At 32.5% G+C, this 25,694-nt stretch overlaps 1 protein-coding gene across 1 annotated transcript; it reads left to right on the forward strand.

Annotated features, from left to right (window-relative positions):
- Positions 1-8,269: 8,269 nt before the first annotated feature.
- LOC132303340 (uncharacterized) lies at positions 8,270-25,296 on the forward strand. The gene is made up of 9 exons (XM_059800566.1): positions 8,270-8,601; positions 12,046-12,115; positions 12,549-12,997; positions 13,128-13,206; positions 13,320-13,754; positions 14,053-14,150; positions 14,300-14,337; positions 14,457-14,539; positions 24,788-25,296. The coding sequence occupies exons 2-9, from the start codon at positions 12,062-12,064 to the stop codon at positions 25,058-25,060; spliced, it is 1,509 nt and encodes a 502-aa protein (XP_059656549.1). The 5' UTR covers positions 8,270-8,601; positions 12,046-12,061; the 3' UTR covers positions 25,061-25,296.
- The last annotated feature ends 398 nt before the right edge of the window (positions 25,297-25,694 follow it).

Genomic DNA, 25,694 nt, shown 5'->3' on the forward strand with positions numbered 1-25,694 from the left:
TTTTGGTTTTTAACAGTCTATGATTTTAATATGAAAATTATATGTGCATTAGTTAACATTCCATCAGTTACGGATTAATTGGAACCAAATTTTGGTTCTTAATATTCTATGATTTAGATACAAAACATTTTTTTTTTTTGCTATTCCATCAGTTACTTATACACGTGATTAAAATCTTTGATAAAAATTTTAATAGAAAATTTAGTTTATAAATCAAAAGTGTACATGTATAAACCAAAAAATTTCTATAAATCATATATTTTTTTTATTTCTATGATGCAAGATCAAAACCACTTTTAAAAATCTCTAATAAACTCAAATTTAAAGTATAATTTGTAATATCATATTTTTTGAAACTATCCATACGAGCCATATATTTGATTAATTAAATTCAATTTGTGAACAAAAATATGCAAAGTTCTAAAGCATACGAGAACACAAACCAAAAAAAAAAAAACATACTTAAAGAGAAAATATAAATAATAAAAAATATCTATAAAAATTTCCAAGGTCAACATATGCAGTACCTCTTATACCTTAAAAAAAAACTTCAAGATCGAGTAACTCTTTCCCTCATTGGAGGAACACAAGAATGAAATCACACCATTAACTTGATCTCCTTTAACCTTTTCTTTGCCATGAATTCAAAATTTTAAATTGTTTCAGCACTAATTGGAGTTCAACACTAATTGGAGTTCCTTTGTCGATAGTGTGGTAGCTTCTCAAAACTTAGTCTCCTCTAACATTTTGTATTGCCAAGTGGATATCTTTGTTTTGGTAATACTATAAACAAAATTAATTTATGATTCTTAAGATATCAAAATTTAAACATTAGGCATAATAAGCTAGTATATGTCACATTATAGAAAAAAATTTATTATGAAAATGAAATGGATGCCCTGAGCCGGATCATGATGTAGGGAAACTTGTTTTACATGAAAAAGTATGCTAGTTGGCTGACTTAATTGAAGGATCTTGCAGTAAGATGGTATGATATATAGATATATACAACAATAAACCAGATAAATATATATATAAATATATACAATCACCTCTGGCAAGAGAACTAATAATAAAATTTACATTTTGCTTCTTTTTTTCACCACCACCGTAGAGGTCCTATTTGCTAGTCTCCAAAGGAGTCAAAAACTCAAATCAAGGAAACTGTAAAAGAAAAAAAAAAACAAAACAAAAGAAAAAAAAAAAAAAGTACAATTTTGAAAATCATCATTCTCACCAACCAAAACTCTCTAGACGGATTGGTCTGCAATCCTGGCAATGCGCGCCCATTCTATTGTCTTATTGTGATTTGCTTCTCATCATTTTGATTTGAGTTATTCCAATTCGCCTTAACCAGATGCACCAATCTTCGAGATCGATCTAGGTTCAGACACGCTATTCGGGCTTCTTCCAATAATTTGTCTCTCTTTCTTCCTACAATCAAACTATCCATTTTTCCAAATTACTTGCTTTCCCTTCACAACTCAACTCGTCATCCTTCTTTGGTCTCATTCTTCACGGGATAATCCATTTGAATCTTAAACCCATTTGAAAATCCAATGTTTCTTGATAGGAGTTTTTGAAGGTATTGGTGGATGAATTTTTGAAACATATATTTGCAACTCAAGATTTCTTCTAATGGTTTGAAACTCCATTGGCAGGCCAAAAAGGATGAACCCAACATGATGAAACCTTTGAAGTCCTTAAACACACATTATGAAAACAGCAAAACAAATTATAACATGCTAAGAAATAAATAAATAAAAAATAACTTACACTTTTAGAATAGAAAATTTTAAAAATAAAAGGATTAAAAAACATGCCATTAATAACCAATGAAATAATAATTGTGTTAGAAAAAATTTAGTACACTTTTAATTAAAGCAAAAAATAAAAAAAATTCCAAACTAAATAGAAGTTAACAATGAACTGTAGATACAGATACAAAATTGTTAACAATTATAATAATCTGGTGTCTTTTAGTGTGATTAATTTGGTACTTTTTAGAATTCCAAACAAAATTTGAATTAACAATTATAATAATTGTTAGAAAAACAAATTTAATGTAACACATCTAATAAGATTGAGGACATGTTTTAGTGGAATTAGGGTTTTCAAGGTGGTTGAAGGGAATGATTTGAAGTGATTTGAAGTGGGGTCCTAAAATGTAACCGATAATATTGTTTTAATATCACAGAGAACGTGTGTTTTAATGAGTTTAAAAATTATAACATGAAATAATAAAAAAATAGCTTTAACACTTTTAGAATAGAAAATTTTAAAAATAAAAGGATAAAAAAACATGCCATCAATAACCAATGAAATAATAATTGTGGTATAAAAAATTTAGTACACTTTTAATTAAAGTAAAAAAAAAAAAAAAAAAAAAAAAAAAAAAAAAAAAAATTCCAAACTAAATAAAAGTTAACAATTAAGTGTAGATATAGATACAAAATTGTTAACAATAATAATAATCTTGTATTTTTTAGTGTGATTAATTTGGTACTTTTTAGAATTCCAAACAAAATTCGAATTAAAAATTATAATAATTTTTAGTAAACAAATTTTATATAAAGTAGTTAATGAAAATTATTTTATATTTTTTAAAAATATAAAATTTCTTAGAATAGTATAGCTATAGATAGATGAATATACAAAATTGTTAACAATTATAATAATCTGGTGTCTTTTAGTGTGATTAATTTGGTACTTTTTAGAATTCCAAACAGAATTCGAATTAAAAATTATAATAATTGTTAGAAAAACAAATTTAATGTAAAATATTTAATGAAACTTATTTTATATTTTTTTAAATCTAAAATTGTTAAGAAATCAGTATAAAACAAGAAAACAAAATACCAAAAAAAAGTCAAATTTGGTTTGGTCCTTCAAGTTCTATATTAAATATTCTCTTCATATTTAAAATGAATTTAAATTTTAAATTAATTACTCACTTTTAATATCTCTTTTAATATCATTTTTTTTATTATTATTTTGCATTTTTAAGAAATCTAAAAGTGTTAAGAAATTCCTTATACTTTTAGATTTTAATATATTTTTAAGAAATCTAAAAGTGATAAACTACGTCGGTATAAAACAAGAAAACAAAATACCAAAAAAAAGTCAAATTTGGTTTGGTCCTTCAAGTTCTATATTAAATATTCTCTTCATATTTAAAGTGAATTTAAAATTTAAATTAATTACTCTCTTTTAATATCTCTTTTAATATCATTTATTTTTATTTTTAATTATTTTGTATTTTTAAGAAATCTAAAAGTGTTAAGAAATTCCTTACACTTTTAGGAATAGTATAGATATAGATAGATATAAATAGATGTTATAAAGGTAAATTTAGAATTGAGGAAAAGGGACGTAAATAACTCAAAATAAATAATGTTTTGATTATTGTAGGATTCAACAGTGTCCAAATTTTATATATTTTAGAAAAAAATAATATATAAATATATGAGTCCAAATAACTATTTATTTTTAACTAATAGAAGAATTTATAGAAACTCATTTAAGATGATAAAATACAAAATAGTTTTCATTAAATACTTTACATTATATCATAAACTTATATATATATTACTTAGAATTCTAATAGCCACATATGATTAAATGAGTCATCTCTCCATATATAAAAGTTTTAAAAAATTCAATTGTCACGTGAGTTAAATAAGTCCTCTCTTTATATATAGAATTTTAAAAAATCCAATAGTCACATGTAATTAAATAGTTAAATGAGTCATCTCTCTACATATAAAAGTTAAAAAAAAATCTAATAGTCATATAGGATTAATCAGTGCATGTTTTTTTCATTATTTCTCTACATTTTTAACAATTTTGAATTCAAACATTTTTCCAAAGGTTAAACACACATACCCTAATCAATATTCCAAGAAAAAAAAAAAAAAAAAACATTTTTGTCTCCCCACTTCTTATAAAAAAAAAAACAACCAATTTCCTTATAAAAAAATTCACAATATTCCATGCCCAATCCACAATATTCCAAATAAAAAATAAAAAATCCCATTTTTTGCGCAGGAGTTCTCAGTAAATAGAAAAAACCAGATATTTTTAGTAGTTTCCAAATACAATTATTATTTTGTTGGCAACTTTACTTGAAGGATGTCCAAATAACTATTTATTTACAATTAATAGAAAGTCAAAATATGATAAAAACAATAATAAATAACTAAAGATTTCAAAATTTATACAAACTATTTTTAAAAAAATAATAAATAACTAAAGAGTCCCAAAAAAAAAAAAAAAAAAAAAAAAAAAAAAAAAAAAAAAGAAAGAAGGAGGGAATAGAAACAAATAATAAATTAGAAACCTAAATTTAATTTAAAAAAGAAAAAGAAAAAAAACATAGAGGCCAAAATTCATAAAAACTTATTTATAATTATTACTATTATGTTTTGATTGTTATAGGTTTCTAAAGAGTCCAAAATTGATAAAAACTCTTTGAAAAAAATAATAAATAATTAAAGAGTCTAGAATTTATAGAAAATCTTTTCAATAAATATTAAATAACTAAAGAGTCCAAAATTTATAGAAACTCTTTTCAAATAATAAAATTAGAAAGGTAAATACAGAATTTTTGAAAAAGGAACGTAGAGTCCAAATAGTTTTATAAAAACTCTTTTTAGAAAATAGTAAATAGTACTAAAGAGTCCAAAATTTATAAAAACTACAAATAATAAATTAGAAATATAAATTTAGTTTTTTTCAAGCAGAAATGTAGAGGCTAAAAATCATAGAAACTTATTTATAATTATCATTTTTAGAGGTTTCTAAAGAGTCCAAAATATATACAAACTCTTTTTTAAAAAGGTGAAAAATATATAAAAACAATAAATAAAAAAAGTCTATACGTCGATTATATTTATAGATAATTTAATTCGGACCATAAAAACTATTAATTAACGTCTTCCATGAAAAGGAAACGTTTAGGAATAGGTAATAATTACATTCTTTTATAAAAAAAGGTGAAAAAGATGGAAGGATAAAAACAATAATAAATAACTAAAGATTTCAAAATTTATACAAACTATTTTTTTTAAAATAATAAATAACTAAAGAGTCCCCCCCAAAAAAAAAAAAAAAAATGAATAGAAACAAATAATAAATTAGAAACCTAAATTTAAATTTTTTTTTTTTTAAAGAAACATAGAGTCCAAAATTCATAAAAACCTATTTATAATTATTACTATTACGTTTTTATTGTCTTATTTATAATTATCATTTTTAGAGGTTTCTAAAGAGTCCAAAATATATACAAACTCTTTTTTAAAAAGGTGAAAAATGTATAAAAACAATAAAAAAAGTTTATACTCGTTTATATTTATAGATAATTTAATTTGGACTATAAAAACTCTTAATTAACGTCTTCCATGAAAAGGAAACGTTTAGGAATAAGTAATAATTACATTCTTTTTATAAAAAAGGTGAAAAAAAGATGGAAGATTGAGAAAAAAAACATAAGTGAAAAAAATAAAAACCGAATATTACAGCCACGAGTGAATTTTTTTTGCAGATATTCTCACCAAACAAGCAAAGAATGAAAACAAGCATACACCACGAGTAAAATCTTTTTTGTAGATAGTCTCGCCAAACAAGTAAAGAATGGAAATGAACAAAATGTCAAAAGCAATATTGTAATTATTGTGGCAACAGTTATTCACGTTTACCAGGGAAAAAAGTTACCCTGATAGGAAAATGTCACAAGCGATCATTGGAGCACGATTATAAAAGGGAAAAAAAAAAAAAAAATCAAATCTTGTGTTAGTTTTTGAACTTTTTACCTTGTTTATTCTCGGCAAACAAACGTATACAAAGGAAACAAACATACATAATAACTCAACAACTTTATAACACAGTTCAATGAAAATCTATATTACAAATCAACGAAAATCAAAAGGAAAATTTACCTTGATAGCAAAATGTCAAAGGCAATATTGTAATTGTTGCAACACAGCCAAATCTAAGAGGTTGAGGTTTTTAACAAATAAAATTTGGAAATTAAAGAATATTAACAACAAAATACCTTCTTTTTTTTTTTTTTTGAATAAAAATTATTGTATCAACATAGAAGCAAAAGAAACTAACCTTTTCGAGCTCTTTGGAAGGAAATAAACCATGAATAACAGTACGAAGGTTTGCAATGCAGATTGCATGAGTTAGAAATGAACATACAATCATAAAATTAATTAAATTTTCAAATATAACTGAAATTTGAATAGTGAAGCAACAATTAGTACAATGATTAAAATGGTCCATTGGTGTATCATCTTTAAAGAATGAATAAAAACTGAAATTGGGAAGGTTGTCCCTTCAAATTCTATATTAAATACTATTTTTCCAATTTCATATATTTTTTTATTTTTAAAAAATTGGAATCACAAGAGACTAAATAAACTTCGTCAGTATAAAACAAGAAAACAAAATACCAAAAAAAAAAAGTGCAATTTGGTTTGGTCCACCCATTAAGGGATATCTTCTTTCAAGAATGAATAAAAACTGAAATTAATTAAATTTTCAAATATAACTAAAATTTGAATAGTGAAACAACAATTAGTACAATGATTAAAATGGTCCATTGGTGTATCATGTTTAAAGAATGAATAAAAACTGAAATTGGGAAGGTTGCCCCTTCAAATTCTATATTAAATACTATTTTCCCAATTTCATATATTTTTTAATTTTTTAAAAATTGAAATCACAAGAGACTAAATAAACTACGTCAATATAAAACAAGAAAACAAAATACCAAAAAAAAGTCAAATTTGGTTTGGTCCTTCAACTTCTATATTAAATATTCTCTTCATATTTAAAGTGAATTTAAATTTTAAATTAATTACTCTCTTTTAATATCTCTTTTAATATCATTTTTTTTATTTATTATTTTGTATTTTTAAGAAATCTAAAAGTGATAAACTACATCAGTATAAAACAAGAAAACAAAATACCAAAAAAAAGTCAAATTTGGTTTGGTCCTTCAACTTATATATTAAATATTCTCTTCATATTTAAAGTGAATTTAAATTTTAAAAAAATTACTCTCTTTTAATATATCTTTTAATATCATTTATTTTTATTTTTAATTATTTTGTATTTTTAAGAAATCTAAAAGTGTTAAGAAATTCCTTACACTTTTAGATTTTAATATATTTTTAAGAAATCTAAAAGTGATAAACTATGTCATTATAAAACAAGAAAACAAAATACCAAAAAAAATTCAAATTTGGTTTGGTCCTTCAAGTTCTATATTAAATATTCTCTTCATATTTAAAGTGAATTTAAATTTTAAATTAATTACTCTCTTTTAATATCATTTATTTTTATTTTTAATTATTTTGTATTTTTAAGAAATCTAAAAGTGTTAAGAAATTCCTTACACTTTTAGAATAGTATATAGATATGACGTCACTCTTATAAAAAGTTTATGGATATTTTAGTAATTTAAGATAACAATGTGGGGTATTTTAGTAATTTTGACAGATCCGTTAGTGTATTTGACCGTCCATCATACATAAGGAATGTCCGTGTAAAATATTTTCATTATCAAGAAAGGTTCGAGTAAATTACCAAACCATAAAAGGGATTCGCGTAATTATGACAAACCATCATAAAAGTTTGTGTAGATTACCCTACTTGAATTTGAGATTGTTTGCTGCCACTCTTTACCACGTTGCCAATTTTATTTCAAATTGCTAGTTTAAAAATCTTAAAAGTAAGTGACGATCATGAAGGATGATTCTCTTATCTATTTGCTCTCACATCAAATTCATATATCTATTTTTTGGGTATTTATTTAATTGTTGGTGTCCATTTTTTTATGCCATCGATATTAACTAAACAATATGCCTTTAATAATAAAATATTTGTATCATTGTGTATTTAATTAATTGAAACTATAACTTCAAATTTTTATTCGATCAACAACAATATTATTTGTATGCTACTTCAAATATTAGAGAAAGTTAAATTCATAATTCAATCAACCACCTTATTTAAATTGAAATTTTACAAAGCATCTTCATCTACCATATAAGAATAACATTTTTTTTATTTATCAAAACATAAATATTTAAAACCTAAATCAGCAGTTTGCTCGTCTTAGTAAGTAAAATATCATGGACTGAAAAAAAAAGAGTAAAAAATCCCAATTGGATTACGTATGTCCATTAAATGTTTAGATTAGACCAACTGAGGCCCATAAACAAAAAAAACCCAGCCCACACACGCACACATATATTATTCATACCCTAAGTTCCCATTTCACTCTCGGCGTCCCGCCACAGCTCTTTTTCTAGAGTTGTATATCACTATCAACACCGTATGGTTGTCAGTTTCACAACACAACCGGGGATAAAATCTCCCTGTGGAACCGCCTTCCTCCACCGTCCTCTCTCTCACGCTGCCTAAGAAATCTTCCTCTTCCCTTGCCATCGCTGGCTTAGCTACACAGCCTACACCCCGAGTTAAACTTCACAGTTCACACCAAAATTGCAGATCTGTCTCATTCGGGTACAACCGACTAACCCACAACAAGCCAACATCTCAACTTCTGATTCATCATCCTTTCCAAAATCGGTAAGATTTATTTCAAGTTTTAGGTTTTTGTTAATGGATGTTCATGTTCTTCAATTAGCATTTCAGATGTCTTTTGGGAGACTGTTGGTGTTGGTTTACATGTTTTGGGCATGATTTAATTGTTGGTTTGATTTTGAGGATACTATGTTTTGGGCTCTTTTCGAATTTCTTCTCTCAAGTGAGGCATTGTCTGATTTATGAAAATCAGGACTTGGTTGGAAGTATGCACCAAATATTGCAACAAACTCATTATTTTTATAACTTTTCTTTGGCCAATTACATGACCAATATTTTTGTCCTTGCTTGTGTTTTCATTTGATAAATGTGTCTTTGTTGACTAAAATACTATTGTTTTTGTTCCTGCTTGTGTTTTTAGTTTGTGGTTTCGTCGATAGGTTGTTTTTCTGTATTTTTTTTTAATTCAAAATTTTAGTTGATTTTTGTATGTTTATCTGCTGTATATCTATTCTCCCTTTTTATCTATATCAACTCCCTTCAAATTATTGCTTGGTTTGAGTTATTTGTGGCACTATTATTTATTATTTATTTACTTTTTCATTTTTTTGTGTCGCGTTGTCTGTATATTTATTATGTCTGTATTTACATAAAGATGAATTCATTGTACCTTTCACTTTCATAATGTGGTAGCCCCAACATAAATTGATTTTGACATTATTACAAACGCGGAGTAAAAAGTGATTTGCATGCAATATAAGAAATTCAATTCAACAAATATTACATTCACTATGACATTAAATTGGTCGATAAAAGAATTCTTTCTTTCTTTTTTTTTTTTCTTTTTTTTTTTTTGAAAAGTTTGAAAATACATTTATGAGGACGTTAAAGTTACCTAATGGTTGTTGTGCTGTTTCCTTACGGACGCATGTGTAATTTATGTTAGGCCATGAAGGAAGAAGTTAAGCACAACAAAGTGGATAAGTTTAATTTATATCTCTTGAAGCATGAAGCCAAACGAAGATAACCCACTAACTTGACATTGTGTCTACATATTACACATATAGAGAAAATATATCTCATTGTTTTTATTTATTTATTTATTTTTTCATTTCTTCTCACCTGGTGACAACCCACTCACTTTCTTTTTCCGGAAATCCTGCCACACGGTTGCTGAAAAGAAAAATGGGTCAGGTCAACTTTTCTGGGATTCATGCACACCCAATCATTCACAATTTTGCATTTAAAAAAATAAAATAAAAATCATAACAACCAATTACTGAGAAGCATGAAGTAAAACAAGCAACCAGTGACAACTGCACAATGGAAAAAGCCAATCAGTGACAATTCCAGTGCATGCGCATTTTTTAAATAAATCAGTAATATTTGTATTGGGAACACGTCGAGGAAATAAGGAATTTTCATTTTCAAATAAATCGTTAAATGTTAGAAATAGAATTTTTTTTAGTTCCGGGTTTGTTGAGTTCTATGTTGGATGATGATGATCTTCATTTTTTTTTTTTTTTTTACTTCTGGGTGTGTGGAGTTAATGGTTCAATATTTTTCAAGTTTGGAGATACATTAAATTGGTTGATAAAAGCAATTTAATATTTTTGAAGTTTGGAAATAGATTTATGACATTATTTTTCTAACTTTTCTTGGCCAATTACATGACCAATATTTTTCTTCCTGCTTGTATTATCATTTGATAAAGGTGTCTTTGTTGACAAAAATACTATTGTTTTTGTTCCTGCTATGTTATTTTTTTATATTTTTATTAATTCAAGATTTTAGTTGAATTTTGTATGTTTTATCTGCTGTAGATCTGTTCTCCCTTTATATTTATATCAAATCCCTTCAAATTATTGCTTGGTTTGAGTTATTTGTGGTACTATTATTTGATTTTATGTTTTTGTTTTGTTTTGTTTTCTGTTTTTTTGTTCCTGCTTGTGTTTTTAGTTTATGTTGTTTCGTAGCTATGCTGTTTTTTTCTATATATTTTTTTAATTAAACATTTTAGTTGAGTTTCTATGTTTATCTGCTGTATATCTATTCTCCATTTATATCTATTGCAACCCCCCTTCAAGTTATTGCTTGGTTTCAGTTATTTGTGGTACAATTATTTAATTTTTTGTTTTTTGTTTTAATTTTGGTATCACGTTGTCTATATATTTATTATGCCTGTATATAATTAATTACCGTAAAGAAGAAGTCATTGGACCTTTCACTTGCAATCTGTGGTAGTCCCAATATAAATTAATTTCGACATTTACAAATGCGAAATTAGTTTTTTTAAATTTAGATGTGATTTGCATGCACATATAACAAATTTAATTCAAAAAATAAAAGCAGTTCAATATTTTTTTGGACACATACCTTTGTCCAACTTGAATGACTTGCCAAATTTTGGTTGGGCAGATTAATCACTTGTGTTTTTTCTGTAAATGTTGATAAAACCACTTCAATATTTTTCAAAGTTGAAAATACATTGATGATGACATTAAATTGGTCTATAAAAGAATTCAATATTTTTAAAGTTTGAAAATACATTTATGAGGACATTAAATTGGTTACCTAATCGTTGTTGTGCTGTTTCCGTACGGAGCTAGCCGAAGAAAAGGACGTGCAAGTGTAATTAATGTGAGGCCAGCGCAGGTGTAATTTATGTGAGGCGTTGAAGAAGGAGTTGGAAGCACAACAAAGCTGATAAAAGTGTAATTTATGTCTCTTAAAGCATGAAGGGCAACGAAGATAACCCACTTAACTTTTTTTTTTCTTGAAAATCCTGTGACATTGTGTCCACATATGAAAATTTATATAATAGAAAACATAGTGCACACAAAACAATGATTCACAAAGACAAAGGCAATCATGATGGAGGAAATAAAGCATTTTAATTTTAAAATAAATTGTTAAATGTTAGAAATAATCATGGGGCTTCAAACATTTAAATAGAGAATAGATATATAATTATGTGTGCATATGCATCATGAATATATAGGCATGCGCATGTGGATACATGGACATGTATCTAATAAGGATTTGCAATGATTCAAGTTTATTATGTGATTGTACATAAAATCGTATTATTATGTTCCTTTTGCATACATTTTTGTTTCAAAGTGAGTGAGTATTCTATGTCGAGCATTCTTTGTTCCATAAAAACTTTATTTTACTCTTGAAAAATAGAAGGATGTGAAACTATATGAATATTTAGCTGTGTCCCTTTGAAATCATGTACTAATACCATGTAAAATAGGTCAGAACACAATCGTCTATTGATACATATCAAATGTGAACCTCTTTTTTAGTATGCACTGCAGTCTTTCTTGTTTGGTATTTAGTGCCTGAAGAAGGTTTTTTTTTTTTTTTTTGGGTGCACCGGAAACAATTGAGTCTTGTAGTATATAATCCTTTTGGCTCTCAATTGTGTCATAATTTTTTATTATAGAATTTCTCAGAGGATGTTGTTTCTGTCCGTGTATGAAGGTTTTCCTGATACCAAATGGTTGTGCAAGGAGCTGAGTGCAAAAATTCAAATCGGATCAAAATGCTTCAGGTGTGGATTCAATCTTAAATGTTATATCTATTTATCATGTAATTAAGCTATGCATTTGGTTCACATGCCAGCGATGCGGCTGCAATCAAAAATTTCTGCAGCTTGTTTATATAACTTATTGAGCTGTTTTCACAGCTTGACCATATAACTTATTTGGCCTTTGCTGCAATCTTTTTTTTAAATAAAGTGGAGTCTTGCTCTAGAACTTCACATCATTGCTTGTTACATTATCATCTTCCGTTTTGTTCACTTGTAATATATTACTGTTTATAATCTTTTCTGCTATTTTGAAATGATTCTCGTGCTTCATTTTGCTTTATTTTGTCTCAAGTTGTATTTGTACTTACAAATTCTATTTTTAAAATTTTGCTAACCTCTATTTCTTTGTTTATCTATGCTCATGTGTACTGATGCTACCTCTTGACAATGACAGATGGATTTGCCAGATATTTGTTTTGATGAAAATATGGATTTAGAGCTGGAAATTGAGATCAGAGAAGTCGTTAACGTGGATGACAGGCCTGGATTTGTTACCCTAATGAAATCCCTATATGGAGAACAATTAGCAAGAAAGAGTCGATTGCTGAAAGATTCACCAGAGACTATTTTTGCTACATATTGTCCACCCGATATTTTTGATTGGGTCTGTATATATGGTGCAGTAGATTGCACCAAAGCTTTACTTGAAGGAGACCCTTTCATAGTAGATCCTAATGTCCCCTTTAAAGTTGGATTATATCCATTGCACATTGCCGCTGAAGATTTCTCATATGATATGATTGACTTGTTACTTCGCCACGGGGCTTGGACTGATGTCAGCACCATAGAAGGTGAATACAAGGGTGACTTGCTGCCTCTTGATATAGCACTGCAAATGTTAAGGTAGATGTTATGTTTTATTTTTATTTCTGAGTTGTTTGATAGAGCCCATGAAATATAAGCCATTTGGTCCACACACTATATCTACTTCTTTTTTCCTTACTTGATTGTACTTTTTGTTTGGCTGGAGCAGTTATCATCAATACCTGTCTGATTGGACTCCAAAGCAGTCTATTTTCAAGTTGATTGTTATTCTTTCCCTGCCACAAATGGTTTGTTCTTGCTACAGATTTAATTTGTCTTGAAAGAATATTTTAGCTTATATATGCATGTGATTGGGAGTATATGAATGATTGCTTATGATATTTTAATAATGCTTGTGCAGAAAGTACCATTAGAAACCAATAGGTTGCTTGCATGGAACACAAAGGATGTCAGTAATATATTTTATGATTATGCTATGGAGGGAGAACTTATTCCAATGGCTGCTCTGCTGATGGTGGCTCGAGAAAAGATTATGGCTCCGAGCACGCTGCAGAGCAAAGATAGTACTGGTGTAGAAGGAGGCATGATGATCCGACAATGCATCCTTAAAGAGATTGCATTACTAACTGACGAGGAGGTGGAATTAATGTGCAATGTTAAAAATTCTACTCATAGTCTTGAGAATAAGAAGGAAGTGATGCAGAAGTCTCTGCCGTTGCCTACTCATAGTCTTAAGGATAAGAAGGAAGTGATGAAAATGGCTCTGCTGTTGCTTGAAGTTTTTGATAGGGCTGGTGATGCTATTGAAACATATAGGCAGTCTGTACGATATCATGTAAGCTGTTCGTATACTTGTTTTTTGATCTTTGTGATTGCTTCTTGGGGTTCACTTCAACCCTCATTATGGTTGGACCAGCTGGATGTTTACTACTAATTTTGAGTGTTGGTTTTTTTGTTGAAAGTGGTTACTTTCCCGTACTTAACCAAAACCCCCCCCCCCCCCCCCCCCCTCCCTCTTCTAACTAAAAAAAAAAAAAAAAACCCCACCCCCCCAAGATCAGAACTTATATTTCTATGAGTCATTTTGATTTTGACATGACACTTCCCTGAAGTTCTTTTTTCCTTCATTACAGATGTCAAAAGAAAAGGTGGTGAAAGACATCAAAGCGCTGCTTCAAGAATCGGGGATTGTTGTGAAGGACAAAGACATAGACTTGAGTGACATAGACTGGTTTGATGCATTTTAATTTCTTAAATTAATTAATCTGAAAATTTTATGCTATTTTTTTTTTCCCATTCTTGAGTTTCATCTTTTTTTAAATAAGCTGGAGTACTCTAATTCATGTTTATTTTCTTGTGGCATTATATGATAATGAATAGTGAAAGTGAAGAGATCATGCTGGCAACAGAAGTGTTAGGTGATTTATTGATATTTCTTCAATAAAAGTCTTCCTTGCTTCAGAGATACAAAGAAAAGCATATTTACAAAAGAATTATATTCCACTTGTCTGATTACACCATCTCTTCTTTTTCACAGAAAAGAGAACATCATTTAGGTCTCAATTTCAGGATCTCGGCATGCCACTCCCCTCATCGTCGTGCAGTTGGTGCCCGACAAAGGTGAGAACCGTAGCCAGTATAAATGTCATTGTTAATTTTTCCCTCTTTCTGATATGGTATTGCCACACCCATGATAATGTAGAAAAAATATTTTAACAAACATTAATTCTTACCTGAATAGTTTATAATAAGGAAATCTCATGTTTGATTACTTGTAGAATAAGCATGTCCTTGCAACAATAAAAAGTTGGTTTGTTTGGAAGAAACAATGTTCTCATATAATTCTAAGCATTGTAAAATTTGATCACAGAGATTACAATATATTTTCCTCACTTAGCCAACCCAACGAGCAAATGCTTGTCTGTTGGTTGAAATTTATGTTAGTTGAATAAGCCTAAATAAACTTATGATCAGGGTTGGCTGGAGCCTTGGGCGACTTAGGTGGTCGCCTAAGGCCCCAGCCAATAGGAAGGCCCAAAATTTTAAAATTTCCTAATACAGGTTATACTATAATTATTTCCTAATATTATTTAATCCTAATCCATATAAAAATTTAATATTAGGCCTCAAAGATATATATCCTAAAATATATTTTTTCTTTCTTTTTCTCTCTCCTCCCTCATTTTGTTTTTCAATTGAACTCTAACCAATACACATTTAATATTGGGCCCCAAGATTTATATCCTTAAATGACTTCTCTCTCTCTCTCTCTCTCTCTCTCTCTCTCTCTCTCTCTCTCTCCTCCTTCCTTTTATTAAACCCTAACCAATACAGAAATTTAATATTCGGCCTAAAAATTTATATCCTTAAATAACTTCTTTTTTTCCGCCCTTCTTTCTTTTTCTCTCTCATTCACATTTATAACACCAGCACTAAAATTTTTTCTTTATAAGTTACACCAACATTAAAATATTATAAAATGTATTTAACCTTATGTTGTTTGAGGTAGTGGTGAAAACTTATTCATATTCTTCTTCTAGCTTGTATCTTTATCTATATTTTTTTTTTCTTATTCCTCACCGACTCTCTCCTCTTTCAAGTTTCAACAAGTCTTCTCCTCCCTCTCTCATTACAAGTTTATAATTCTCTTTCTTCTTCTTTCAATACTCATTACTTTCAATTTGAACACACTTTTATTATATTGAAGAAGTTGTAGGAGCATTGGATTGGGGTTTTCTAAATAAGGTTCCATTGTTCTTTTTCTTTAATTATTTTTTAATTTAATTAACTTTTGTTTTTATAAATTTATATATATATATATTTCATATATTTGTATAATTTGTTTGTGAATTGCGACTATTTTTACTTATATTGTTGAAAGGTCACTTTTTATTTTTCGCCTACGGCTCCAAATTAGATCGCTGCTTATGATTATAATTAGTCTCATTCAGTACATTTTAGAGTTAATTGCAGTAATCCCCTAAACTTTTCACAAATTGTAGAAAACTCCCACTGTTGCAAATAACTCCCTAGGTTATAACAAAGAACGAAGGTGTAGTTGGTTCGTTTTCGTACGATGATTGCTCGCTAGGCCGCGTTATTAACTTGCCGTTACCGTAAAATAAATTGTCGATTTTGACACGTAAAAAGGAAAAAGAAAAGAAAAAGGAAACTATATAAAACGTGAAGCAAGAATAGCCTTAAATGTGACAGTGGCATTTTACCTATTATGTTACCATTGGATTTGGATATGGTGGTGGGTTAGCTGGCAACCCAGTATGACATTGCTGGAGTTGATGAGGACATTGGAAATTTAGATATCAAAGAAGACGCTGTTGCGGGGTAGGCTACCTGCTGTCCATTTGTTGCCTGTGGGCTTGCATGTGTCCCCTGCACTGAGAAAGTCCGTATCTGTTGGAGGCAGTGGAAGCGTACGAACATGGAGATCCAATGGAAGCCAATAAAGCAATCGCCACAAAGACAAGATATAACGTGGTTCGGCCAATACCGACCTACGTCCACGGATGAGAAGATTTCACTATGATTCCATAGATATGTTACAACAGTAGAGTATCTCTTTCAATCTCATAGGTCTCTACTCATAACCTAGGTACCTATGTATAGAATCCTAAATCCAATTCCTTATTGGACAAGGATTACAATTTCTTGGAGCCAAGACTTTCAAGAAGAAATTCCTAACAAAATACAATTCTAAAATAGAAACCTAATTAGATTGGAATTTAGGACATAATTCCCAACAATATTTGTTGTTGATGGTTACAATCAAAAGAAACCAGCAGAGAGAGAGAGAGAGAGAGAGATAAGAACAACATTACGTGATCAAATGCCACTTGGAAAGTGAAAGAGAGCTGGACACATTATGTGATCAAATGCCACTTATCAAAAACAAATGTGACCAAATGTCACTTGAAGAACTACGTGAACCCAGTTCAAAAGCCCCGCTAAGCTGCCCAAAATGTCTAAGGCCCACAACACAAGAATTCCAGAACACTAAACTCTATAACAAAACCTTTTTTATTTTTATTTTTTATAATTAAACAAATTCATTCAAAAAAGGTTCAAAAGGGGAACATGTCCCAGAAACAACAAAGGGATCTTATGGCCCCAAAGAAGAAATAAAATCAATCATCTCCTCCGGGGAGGATCAAAGCCTACCCGAACCCCAAAAATATAAAGATGTAATAAAAGCTGAATAAAAGCTGACTTAAGAACAACAATCGAGGATTCCTTTCCTTCAAAGCATCTATTATTCCGCTCCCTCCACAAACACCACCATAAACACAAGGGCACCATTCTCCAAAACCCACGAGCTTGACCTCCCACATAGCACCGTCTCCAAGCCTCCATCAATCCTCTCATAGATGGAGGCATTTCCCACGAAACCCCAAACATTCCTAACAAAAGACACCAACAATCCAAAGCCACTGGACAATGCAAAAGAAGATGATCCACCGATTCCCCATTGCACTTGCACATACAACACCAGTTAACTGTGATTTGTCTTCACCTCCTCAAATTATCAAGCGTCAAGATCTTGCCCCACACCATTGTCTAAGTAAAGAACGCCACTTTGAGTGGCATCTTAGATCTCCACATTGGTTTCCACGGAAACACAATCCCCGTAATATCTGAGAGGTCTTGAAAAAATGATCTCACTTCAAACATTCCCTGAGAAGCAGGCACCCAAGCTAGCGAATCTCTATCTCTTCCATTGGTCTCATGCCGATTCAAACGATCTAACAACTTGCAAATATCGTCCAACTCTCAATCCTGAAACGCTCACACAAACCGCACATCCCAAGTCAACCTCCCGCTATCAAGTCGATAGCAGTCAGCAACTGAGGCATGCCTATCAACAGCAATCCTAAACAATCTGGGAAATGAACAAGCAAGGGTATAATCACCACACCAAAGATTCTTCCAAAACCTCACGTCCCTACCATCCTGAACTCTGAATCTGATGTGTTTGGAGAACTCATTCCATCATTTCTTAATGGATTTCCAACTTATGACGTTCCACTCCAAATCTCCACAACCACTTACCAAGGAGATCCTTACTAAATGGCACCAACCTCCTTATCCCTAGGCCTTCGGCCTGAATCGGCCTACAAACCTGCTCCCAACGAACAAGATGATACTTATATTCTCTTTGCAATCCACCTTATAGAAAATTCCTCTGAAGCCTCTTAATCGAACTAGCAACCACAGATAGAATCTGGAAGAGAGATAAAAAATAAGTAGGTAGGCTTGATAGTGTGCTTTTCAAAAGATTGACCTTCCCACCTTTCGATAAATTCTGCTTCGTCCATCCTACAAGTCTCCTCTGAACCCTCTCAACCACCGGAACCCAAACACCCATAGTCCTCGAAGAAACTCCCAAAGGTAGCCCCAAGTATATAATCAGAAAGCTACTGATTCCACATCCAAGCAAAGAAGCTAACTCACCAATATTCTGCACCTCCCCCACTGGAATCAAGGCACTCTTCCCTACATTCACTTTCAAGCCTGAAATCGCCTGAAAACAAATTAGCACCGATCTCAGGTACCTCATCTCGAACACCTCGGCCTCACAAAACACCAACGTGTTATCCGCAAACAATAAACGAAATATCTCCATTTGATGAGCATCACCCCCACCCACCATGAACCCCTTAATAAAACCCAACTCCACCACCCTCCCCAACCCTAACAACCTACTAAGAGCCTCCATAACAATAATAAACAAGAAAGGAGACAAAGGATCCCCTTGGCGCAAAGCTCGCGAGCTACCAAAGAAACCGGTTGGAGGCCCATTAACCGTCACCGAAAATCTGGCTGAAGATATGCAGGCCTCAATCCAACTCCTCCATTTATCCCCAAAACCCAATCTCTCCATCAAGTATAACAAGAACTTCGAACTCACATGATCATAAGCTTTCTCAACATCAAGCTTATAAAGAACCCCTGGGACACCACTCCTCAACCTCGTGTCCACACATTCACTAACGATAAGAGCTGAATCAAGAATCTGACGCCCACCAATAAAGGCGTTTTGAGACTCGGATATGATATCATCCAGAACAATTCTCAACCTCAATACTAGAACTTTAGCTATTAATTTATAGGTGTAGCCCAACAAACTAATAGGTGTAAAATCCTTAACATCCGAAGTTCCCTCCTTTGGAATAAGTGCAATGAACGATGTATTCAAGGAACTCTCAAACCTCTCCTGAATATGGAAGGCATGAAACGTAGCCATCACCTCTCCCCTAACCACATCCCAACTCTCCAGTAGAAATCTCATAGTAAATCCATCCGGCCTAGAGCTTTGTCCCCGTTACAACTCCTTAGCGTCTTCAACACTTCCTCTTTAGAAAACGGAATCTCCAAACCAACCCTACTAATTTTAGAAACGGCGTTAAAGTGCAAACCATCAAGCCGGGGTCTCCATAAATAAGGCTCTGTAAACAAACCATGATAAAAAGAGAGAATCCCCCTGCATCCATCCTCCTCCCTAACCAGACCCTCCCCCATCAATGGTAATCCTCCTAATGTGATTGCCTCTCCTATAAGCATTTGCAAGCCAATGGAAAAACTTAGTATTCTTATTGCCTTCTTTAAGCCATATGGCTCTAGATTTCTACCTCCAAGAGATTTACTCCGCCACTGCAATCTCACCAATCTCCTCCTGGCACGCATCCCTCCTACTTTTTTGGCCCTTATCAATGCCACCCACACCTTCCCGCCGATCAATCTCGGCAATCTCCGCAAATGCCTTATTCTTCCTCCACTCCAGATTCCCAAACACCTCCTTATTCCACCTTTTAATATCATGTTTTAATCCCTTAAGCTTTTTCGCAAGAATAAAGCTCAGGTTACCGTCCACCCTAATACCCTCCCACCAAGACCTCACACATCCCTGGAAATCCTTATCCCGTAACCGCATATTATCAAAACGAAAAGGAGCATTCATCATCCTTAATCCACCAAAGTCTAAAACCACAGGAATATGATCAGATGTCGGTCTAGCCAAAGCTGCATGTACCATGTCCGGAAACTTCTCTTCCCAGTCTCCCGAGAAAAGAAAATGATCCAATCACACCAAAGTAGGAGACTCTCTACAACTCCCCCATGTAAACATAGCTCCCTCCAGTGATAAATCATGCAGGTGGTAACCGTCAATGAACTCAGAAAACTACTCTATAGCCGATGTCCATCTTCCTCCTGTTGATCTCTCCATAGGGGATCTGACAATATTGAAATCCCCCCCACCTACACACACACACCACGGCAAACACCATTAATCCTTCACCGTCCCTAACTCCTCCCACAAAATGTGCCTCTCCCCATCCTCAACTGGGCCATACACACCAGAAAACATCCAACAGAAACCCATCTCCTATCCCACATCAACAAAATACCCCCAGACGTTCCCAAGGCATCTAAAATCTCCCACCCAACAAAAAAAAAAAAAAAAAAAAAAAACTCCTCACAACCCTATCTGACATGGAAGCCATCTTTGTCTCTTGCATGTACACCCCACTTCTTCACCGCCGTCTTCACCACTTTTCTTTTGTCTGGGTTATTGAGTCCTCGGACATTCCAAGAAATAATTCGGCACTTCATCAAGAAAAAATGGATAACCCTTCCCCTTTCCTTCTCCCTCTACCCCTTTCATGGCTCCTCTTCCTCTCAGCTCCATTACTTCCCTCATAATTCACACCGGAAAACAAGCTGTGAACCTCCCTTCCCCCTCTCCACGGAGTCAACCTCTTTTCCTTACTCACTGTCCATTTCCTGCTACCCTTTCCTCCCCAGTCTTCCCCTTGGCAATTGAATGCAAATCATACGAGCCTCTTCCTTTGGCTCAAAGGAAATCCCCAACGAACTACTCACACTATCAATATTCTCCTTTACCCAATCCACCCCACTATCCTCATGAGCTGCAACAGGAAAACCCCTCCAACTCCCCTCTGGTTGTATCTCAGAAAGTGGTTCAATGAACTGCAGGACCTCAACCTCCTCCCATGAAACCAACAACTCCCTGTCAACGAGCGCATTGTCCTCTATATCCCTAGTACTGTCTTCATCAGCAGTGCTACCCACTCCAGTACAAGTAGGAGTGCCTAAATTACCATCCAAGTCCTCCCCATTTGCATCAGAACTAAAATCCAAAATTCGGTTCAGTCCATTCAGCGCCTTGTAAGCATGTAGCTTCATTACCAAGTTTGAACCTCATATTTCTTCCCACACAAACCGTCACCCCATCAACATCTCCACAATCAGACCTCTAGAACCATCCCCCCAGGGCGTCGCATTCCTTTTTGACAAACCGGGGCACCCACTTTCGTTCATCCTCCCATCCTTCTCCTCATCATCAGCCACCCCTTCCATTACAGGCGAAAGTCTCCGATTTTTCTCCCCCACTGCCCCCCTCAACACCCAACAAGGAGTAGAAGAAGGGGTAGAGAGAATTTTTTGAGATTGCAGAGAATGATACATACCAGGTCCGCATTCCGTATGATTACGAATTACCCATTTTTGTTTTTCATGACGTGACCATCGCCTTTCATGACGCCACTGTGAAGCATTGGATTGGCCATTACCATCAGGAAACTCAGCCACTGAAGAGAGAGGCCCGAAGCTGTTCTCTGGAACACTCTTACAACACTTATCATGCCGAAAATTCTTCCCTCTTGCACCCAACCCAGTATTTCTTGTCTACTAACCTTCACCCAGTTACTCTTCTCTGCCGCAGACCAATGTCTACACTTAGACCCATGTTGCAGCGGAGATGCCGATGTCCTCTTGTCTCTCTGTGAGGATGTATACACTTTATACTTAACACCTCTCCTTTCTCTATCTTTCGTATCAGCATAAGAGGTGGGCATCCCTAGTAATGAAATGGATAGTCCCTTATTATTGGATCCCCACTGGACCACCCTCTTTCTACCTTGAAGATCAACAAGTCCAGTCTGGCCCAAACGTCCATTAAAGTTGGGCCTATCAGGCCCAACACCAGCATCAGATGCTGAGGACGCAGCCACTGGCCCAGCAAAGCATGCTTGAACATTTGAACTAAAATATAAGCCTAAATATCTGATTTTTTTAATATAAAATTATTTTATAAAACTACTACTTTTTAAGCAATTATGTAATTACGTCATATTACTAAAAGTTATTAAACACTTCATATTTACACTTCAACCCAACTTTTTTTTCTAATGCTTTATTGAAAATCTCCAATATACCCGAAGAATGGGACGCGTGTGTCGGACACATATCCATGGCGTGTTGGAAATGTGTCCATGACGTGTTCGTACCATGTCCAAATATTCGGGAAAAAAAAGAGGCAAGACGTTTTTTGGCATATCCTATGCGTGTCGGTGTCCGACATGTCCTGAAGAATGGGACATGTGTGTTGGACACATATCCATGGCGTGTTGGAAATGTGTCCACGACGTGTCCGTACCATGTCCAAATATTCGGGGAAAAACATGTCCGATGCGTGTCGGTGTCTGACATGTGTCGGACACTGATTCTTTATCTTTAGTTGTTGTGGACAGATTCTCTAAGATGGCATGCTTCATTTTCTGTAGCAAAATTGGCTATTCCTCGAATATACAAAATTGTTTTTTAGGAATGGGTTACCTACTTCCAAAGTTTCTGATAGGGATGTTAAGTCATCTGTTACTTTTGAAAGACACTTAGAAGCTTTGTGGAACCAAACTCGAATTCTCCACAGCTTTAATGAAAACAAATTTATAATAGGGAAACTGCATATAGATGGACTTGGTAGTCTCAAATACCCAAATCGTGGACTGTGTGTTGATTTTTTCACTTTGGTTGAGTTAGCAAATTATTTTCAAATGCATGGAGAATCACTATTAACTCTTCTTTAATGTTTAGAATGCTCTCGAACTTTGATTGTGAAATTACCAAACTAGCCTCAGTTAAGTAGCGCACAACAAATCGTACTTTTTAGGGTGCTCGTAGCATATGCTAGAAATGATATGTTTGTTTTCTAGAAGGGGTACCTTAGAGTTTTGTGCTAGTACAAAATAGTTTTAAACGATGAAATACAATACCACATTTTGTATCAAAAAAAAGAAATACAATACCACATTTTGTACTTTAGTTACTGTTTTTTTTGTACATAAACGAACTAGTTTTAGTTTGGTAATTTCAAAATGAGAGCTGGACCGAGGGCATTCTGGACATGATGCATTTTGAAATTATTATTTCAAACTAAGTGAAAATTGGACTTGTATGTCTAAGGTGGCGGATGTGTGTTAAAAACCTTTTAGAAAAATAAATTGTACTTCCTATTCCATCTCATTCGATGAAATATGGAATAAATTGGAATTGATGATGGTGACATTTGTTCAATGGTGGAGATGTCAGGAGACATATTTGCAGTTAATCTGTTACAACAGGTATCGGGCTTTCAAATTCAATGGTGCAAATGGAATTTAGGGATTGCGTGATTCAATTTGAAAAATATTTTGTAGCTATTTATTTTTTTTATTTTTGATAAGTAAGAATTTATTAAAAACGCTCAAAAAGGGGAGCGAAGCCCAAAGAAACAAAAGGAACAAAAGGGCCAAAGGGCTTAGACCTTCAGAGAGGCCAAGAAAACAATAATTTCCTATTTTGTAGCTATTCTTGATTTTCAGAATGTCTGTCTTTTTGTTTGATTTTTGTATGTGCTAATGGTTTTATAAAGTTTGTTATACAATATTATTCATATTAGTTCTATAGATTATGCATGTATTTGTTCTGTGTTATACCTGTTTTTTTATATGGACATCTTTATGAGCATTGAATTATTACTAAATGCATTATTGTCTGCATGTTGTATTGACGTGGTCTATGATGTAGATTGGGTGGCAGAGTGCCCCAACTCTCTTACGTTTTTTTAGGTTTGTAGGCGCATTAACTTGCTTACATTTGCATGTTTAAGTGTATTGTATTTGGGGTTTTGCTGCTTAAAATATCGAGTTTTGGATAAACATCTTCTTTCTTTCTATTCTCTAAGTGCATCATGGACTACTCGTGTTCAAGACAATTCTTGAAGTAATCCTTATGTTCTCAGTTAATTTCTATCTGATCCTTGATATTGATGTGCTTTATCAATGCACCTTGCCCTTGACCTTGAGAATAGCGTAGTTTTGTCAAATTACTCGAATAATAATCATTAACATAGAATATGCAAGGTAGTTTGTGCATATATTATTGCACGTATACAGTTCTGTTTTTGTTTCTTGATTTTTTAGGGTGGCGTGTCACTTACCTGTACTCATTTCAACATCATAATTGTAATTATAAATGTATATGCCAGCAACTTGTGTTATAGAGCTGTTTGATTTTTATAATAATTGTAATTATAAATGTATATGCCAGCAACTTGTGTTATAGAGCTGTTTGATTTTTATAGTTAGTAAAAAAAAATTAATTTACTACTGAAGGGCTGACTCCATCCGTATGTGATAAAGGCAAGGATGATGATGATGATGATGAATTTACTACTGTAAGGGAATCTCTCGTGCAGCATGAGTGCTTTTCCATAAGCAACTAAAACAGTCGGAACTATGTTCGTGAAGTCTTTTCATTAAAACAAGAATAAATAAATAAAACAAAATTACAGCTTGTCGTTTGCATCAGACTGCTTTCTAGTGGCCTCAAAACTTGCTAGTGTTGTATACACTTGGAATCCCTTTTCATCTTGTTGTAGAAGCTTGATTTTAGGTTTCTTGAAGGATATAAGACACTAAAGCAAAGAAGCGATGTAGAAATTTTTTTTTTTTTCTTATAATTTCTTATTATTTGGTTGCACAAGTAACTCAAGTTCTGACTTGTTTTGTGCAGAATCGAGTTACCAACAAAATTAATGAGAAAAGGTGGGCTATGTATAAATTTCTTCCATTAGCATCGCCTGTTTTAACACTGGCACGACCGGACTATACATTCGAGTTGACGGATAAATTCACATCCGTGATACCTTTTTATCGGTTTCCATTGACGAAGAAGATGGGACCGGCGGCGAACAGAGCTATGAAAATTCCACCTTCATTTTTTCTGACTCTAAAAGATTTTGCAGCCTTTGGATTAGCAATCAAGAGAGGGTTAACGCGCATATGATTTGCCTAAGCACCATTTTCGAAGGTAATTGTGGTATCTTTCCTTCCCTTTTCGGGTTTAAGGGAACTCGTACATCAAATCATTAACGTAGAACGTATCCTTTGCATTAGTTTTGTCAAATTAGTTGAAGTTTGGGAATTTGTACAACAGTAGAAGATTTGCACAACAATTGAAGTTTGGTTCTCATGGTGTTTTTTTGTTAATGACGTTCATACAAGTAGATTAGTTTTTCTTTATTTTGTTAAATTCCTTTGATGGGAAATTGTTTTTATTCTAGGTTGATGGCATCATGTTCTTTACCAGTCGTTTTTTTTTTTTTTCTTTTTTTTTTTTTCCAGAGATTTGCAATTCGACCAGGTTCAATATTCGTTTTTAATAGGGTTTGCAAGTGGGCAAACTAGGGTGGGTCTGTCAAGTCAGTAAATGGACAGACAAACCCAACTCCAACCCGCAAAGATACAATACTGTTATTCTTATTCTTTAATCCTACAGTGTTTTTTTAGACGGTAAAAAGTGAATTTTTTTTTTTTTGTTTTCAATCATCAAGTGACATCCTAACCAGGTAAAAGTTCATTTATGTTTCATAGTATTTAATATAGCCATTTGATTCGTTTTGAAGCTATAAGCTATAATA

Source organism: Cornus florida, unplaced genomic scaffold (assembly GCF_030987335.1).
Source record: "Cornus florida cultivar Cherokee Brave unplaced genomic scaffold, ASM3098733v1 CherokeeBrave_3.0.0_Hap2_Chr04, whole genome shotgun sequence".
Taxonomy (NCBI): domain Eukaryota; kingdom Viridiplantae; phylum Streptophyta; class Magnoliopsida; order Cornales; family Cornaceae; genus Cornus; species Cornus florida.

Coding starts and splice junctions, on each gene's coding strand:
- LOC132303340 (XM_059800566.1), top strand. CDS start 12,062: ATGGTTGTGCAAGGAGCTGAGTGCAAAAATTCAAATCGGATCAAAATG. Junction 12,116..12,548: donor ATCGGATCAAAATGCTTCAG/GTGTGGATTCAA, acceptor TGACAATGACAG/ATGGATTTGCCAGATATTTG. Junction 13,207..13,319: donor TTCTTTCCCTGCCACAAATG/GTTTGTTCTTGC, acceptor ATGCTTGTGCAG/AAAGTACCATTAGAAACCAA.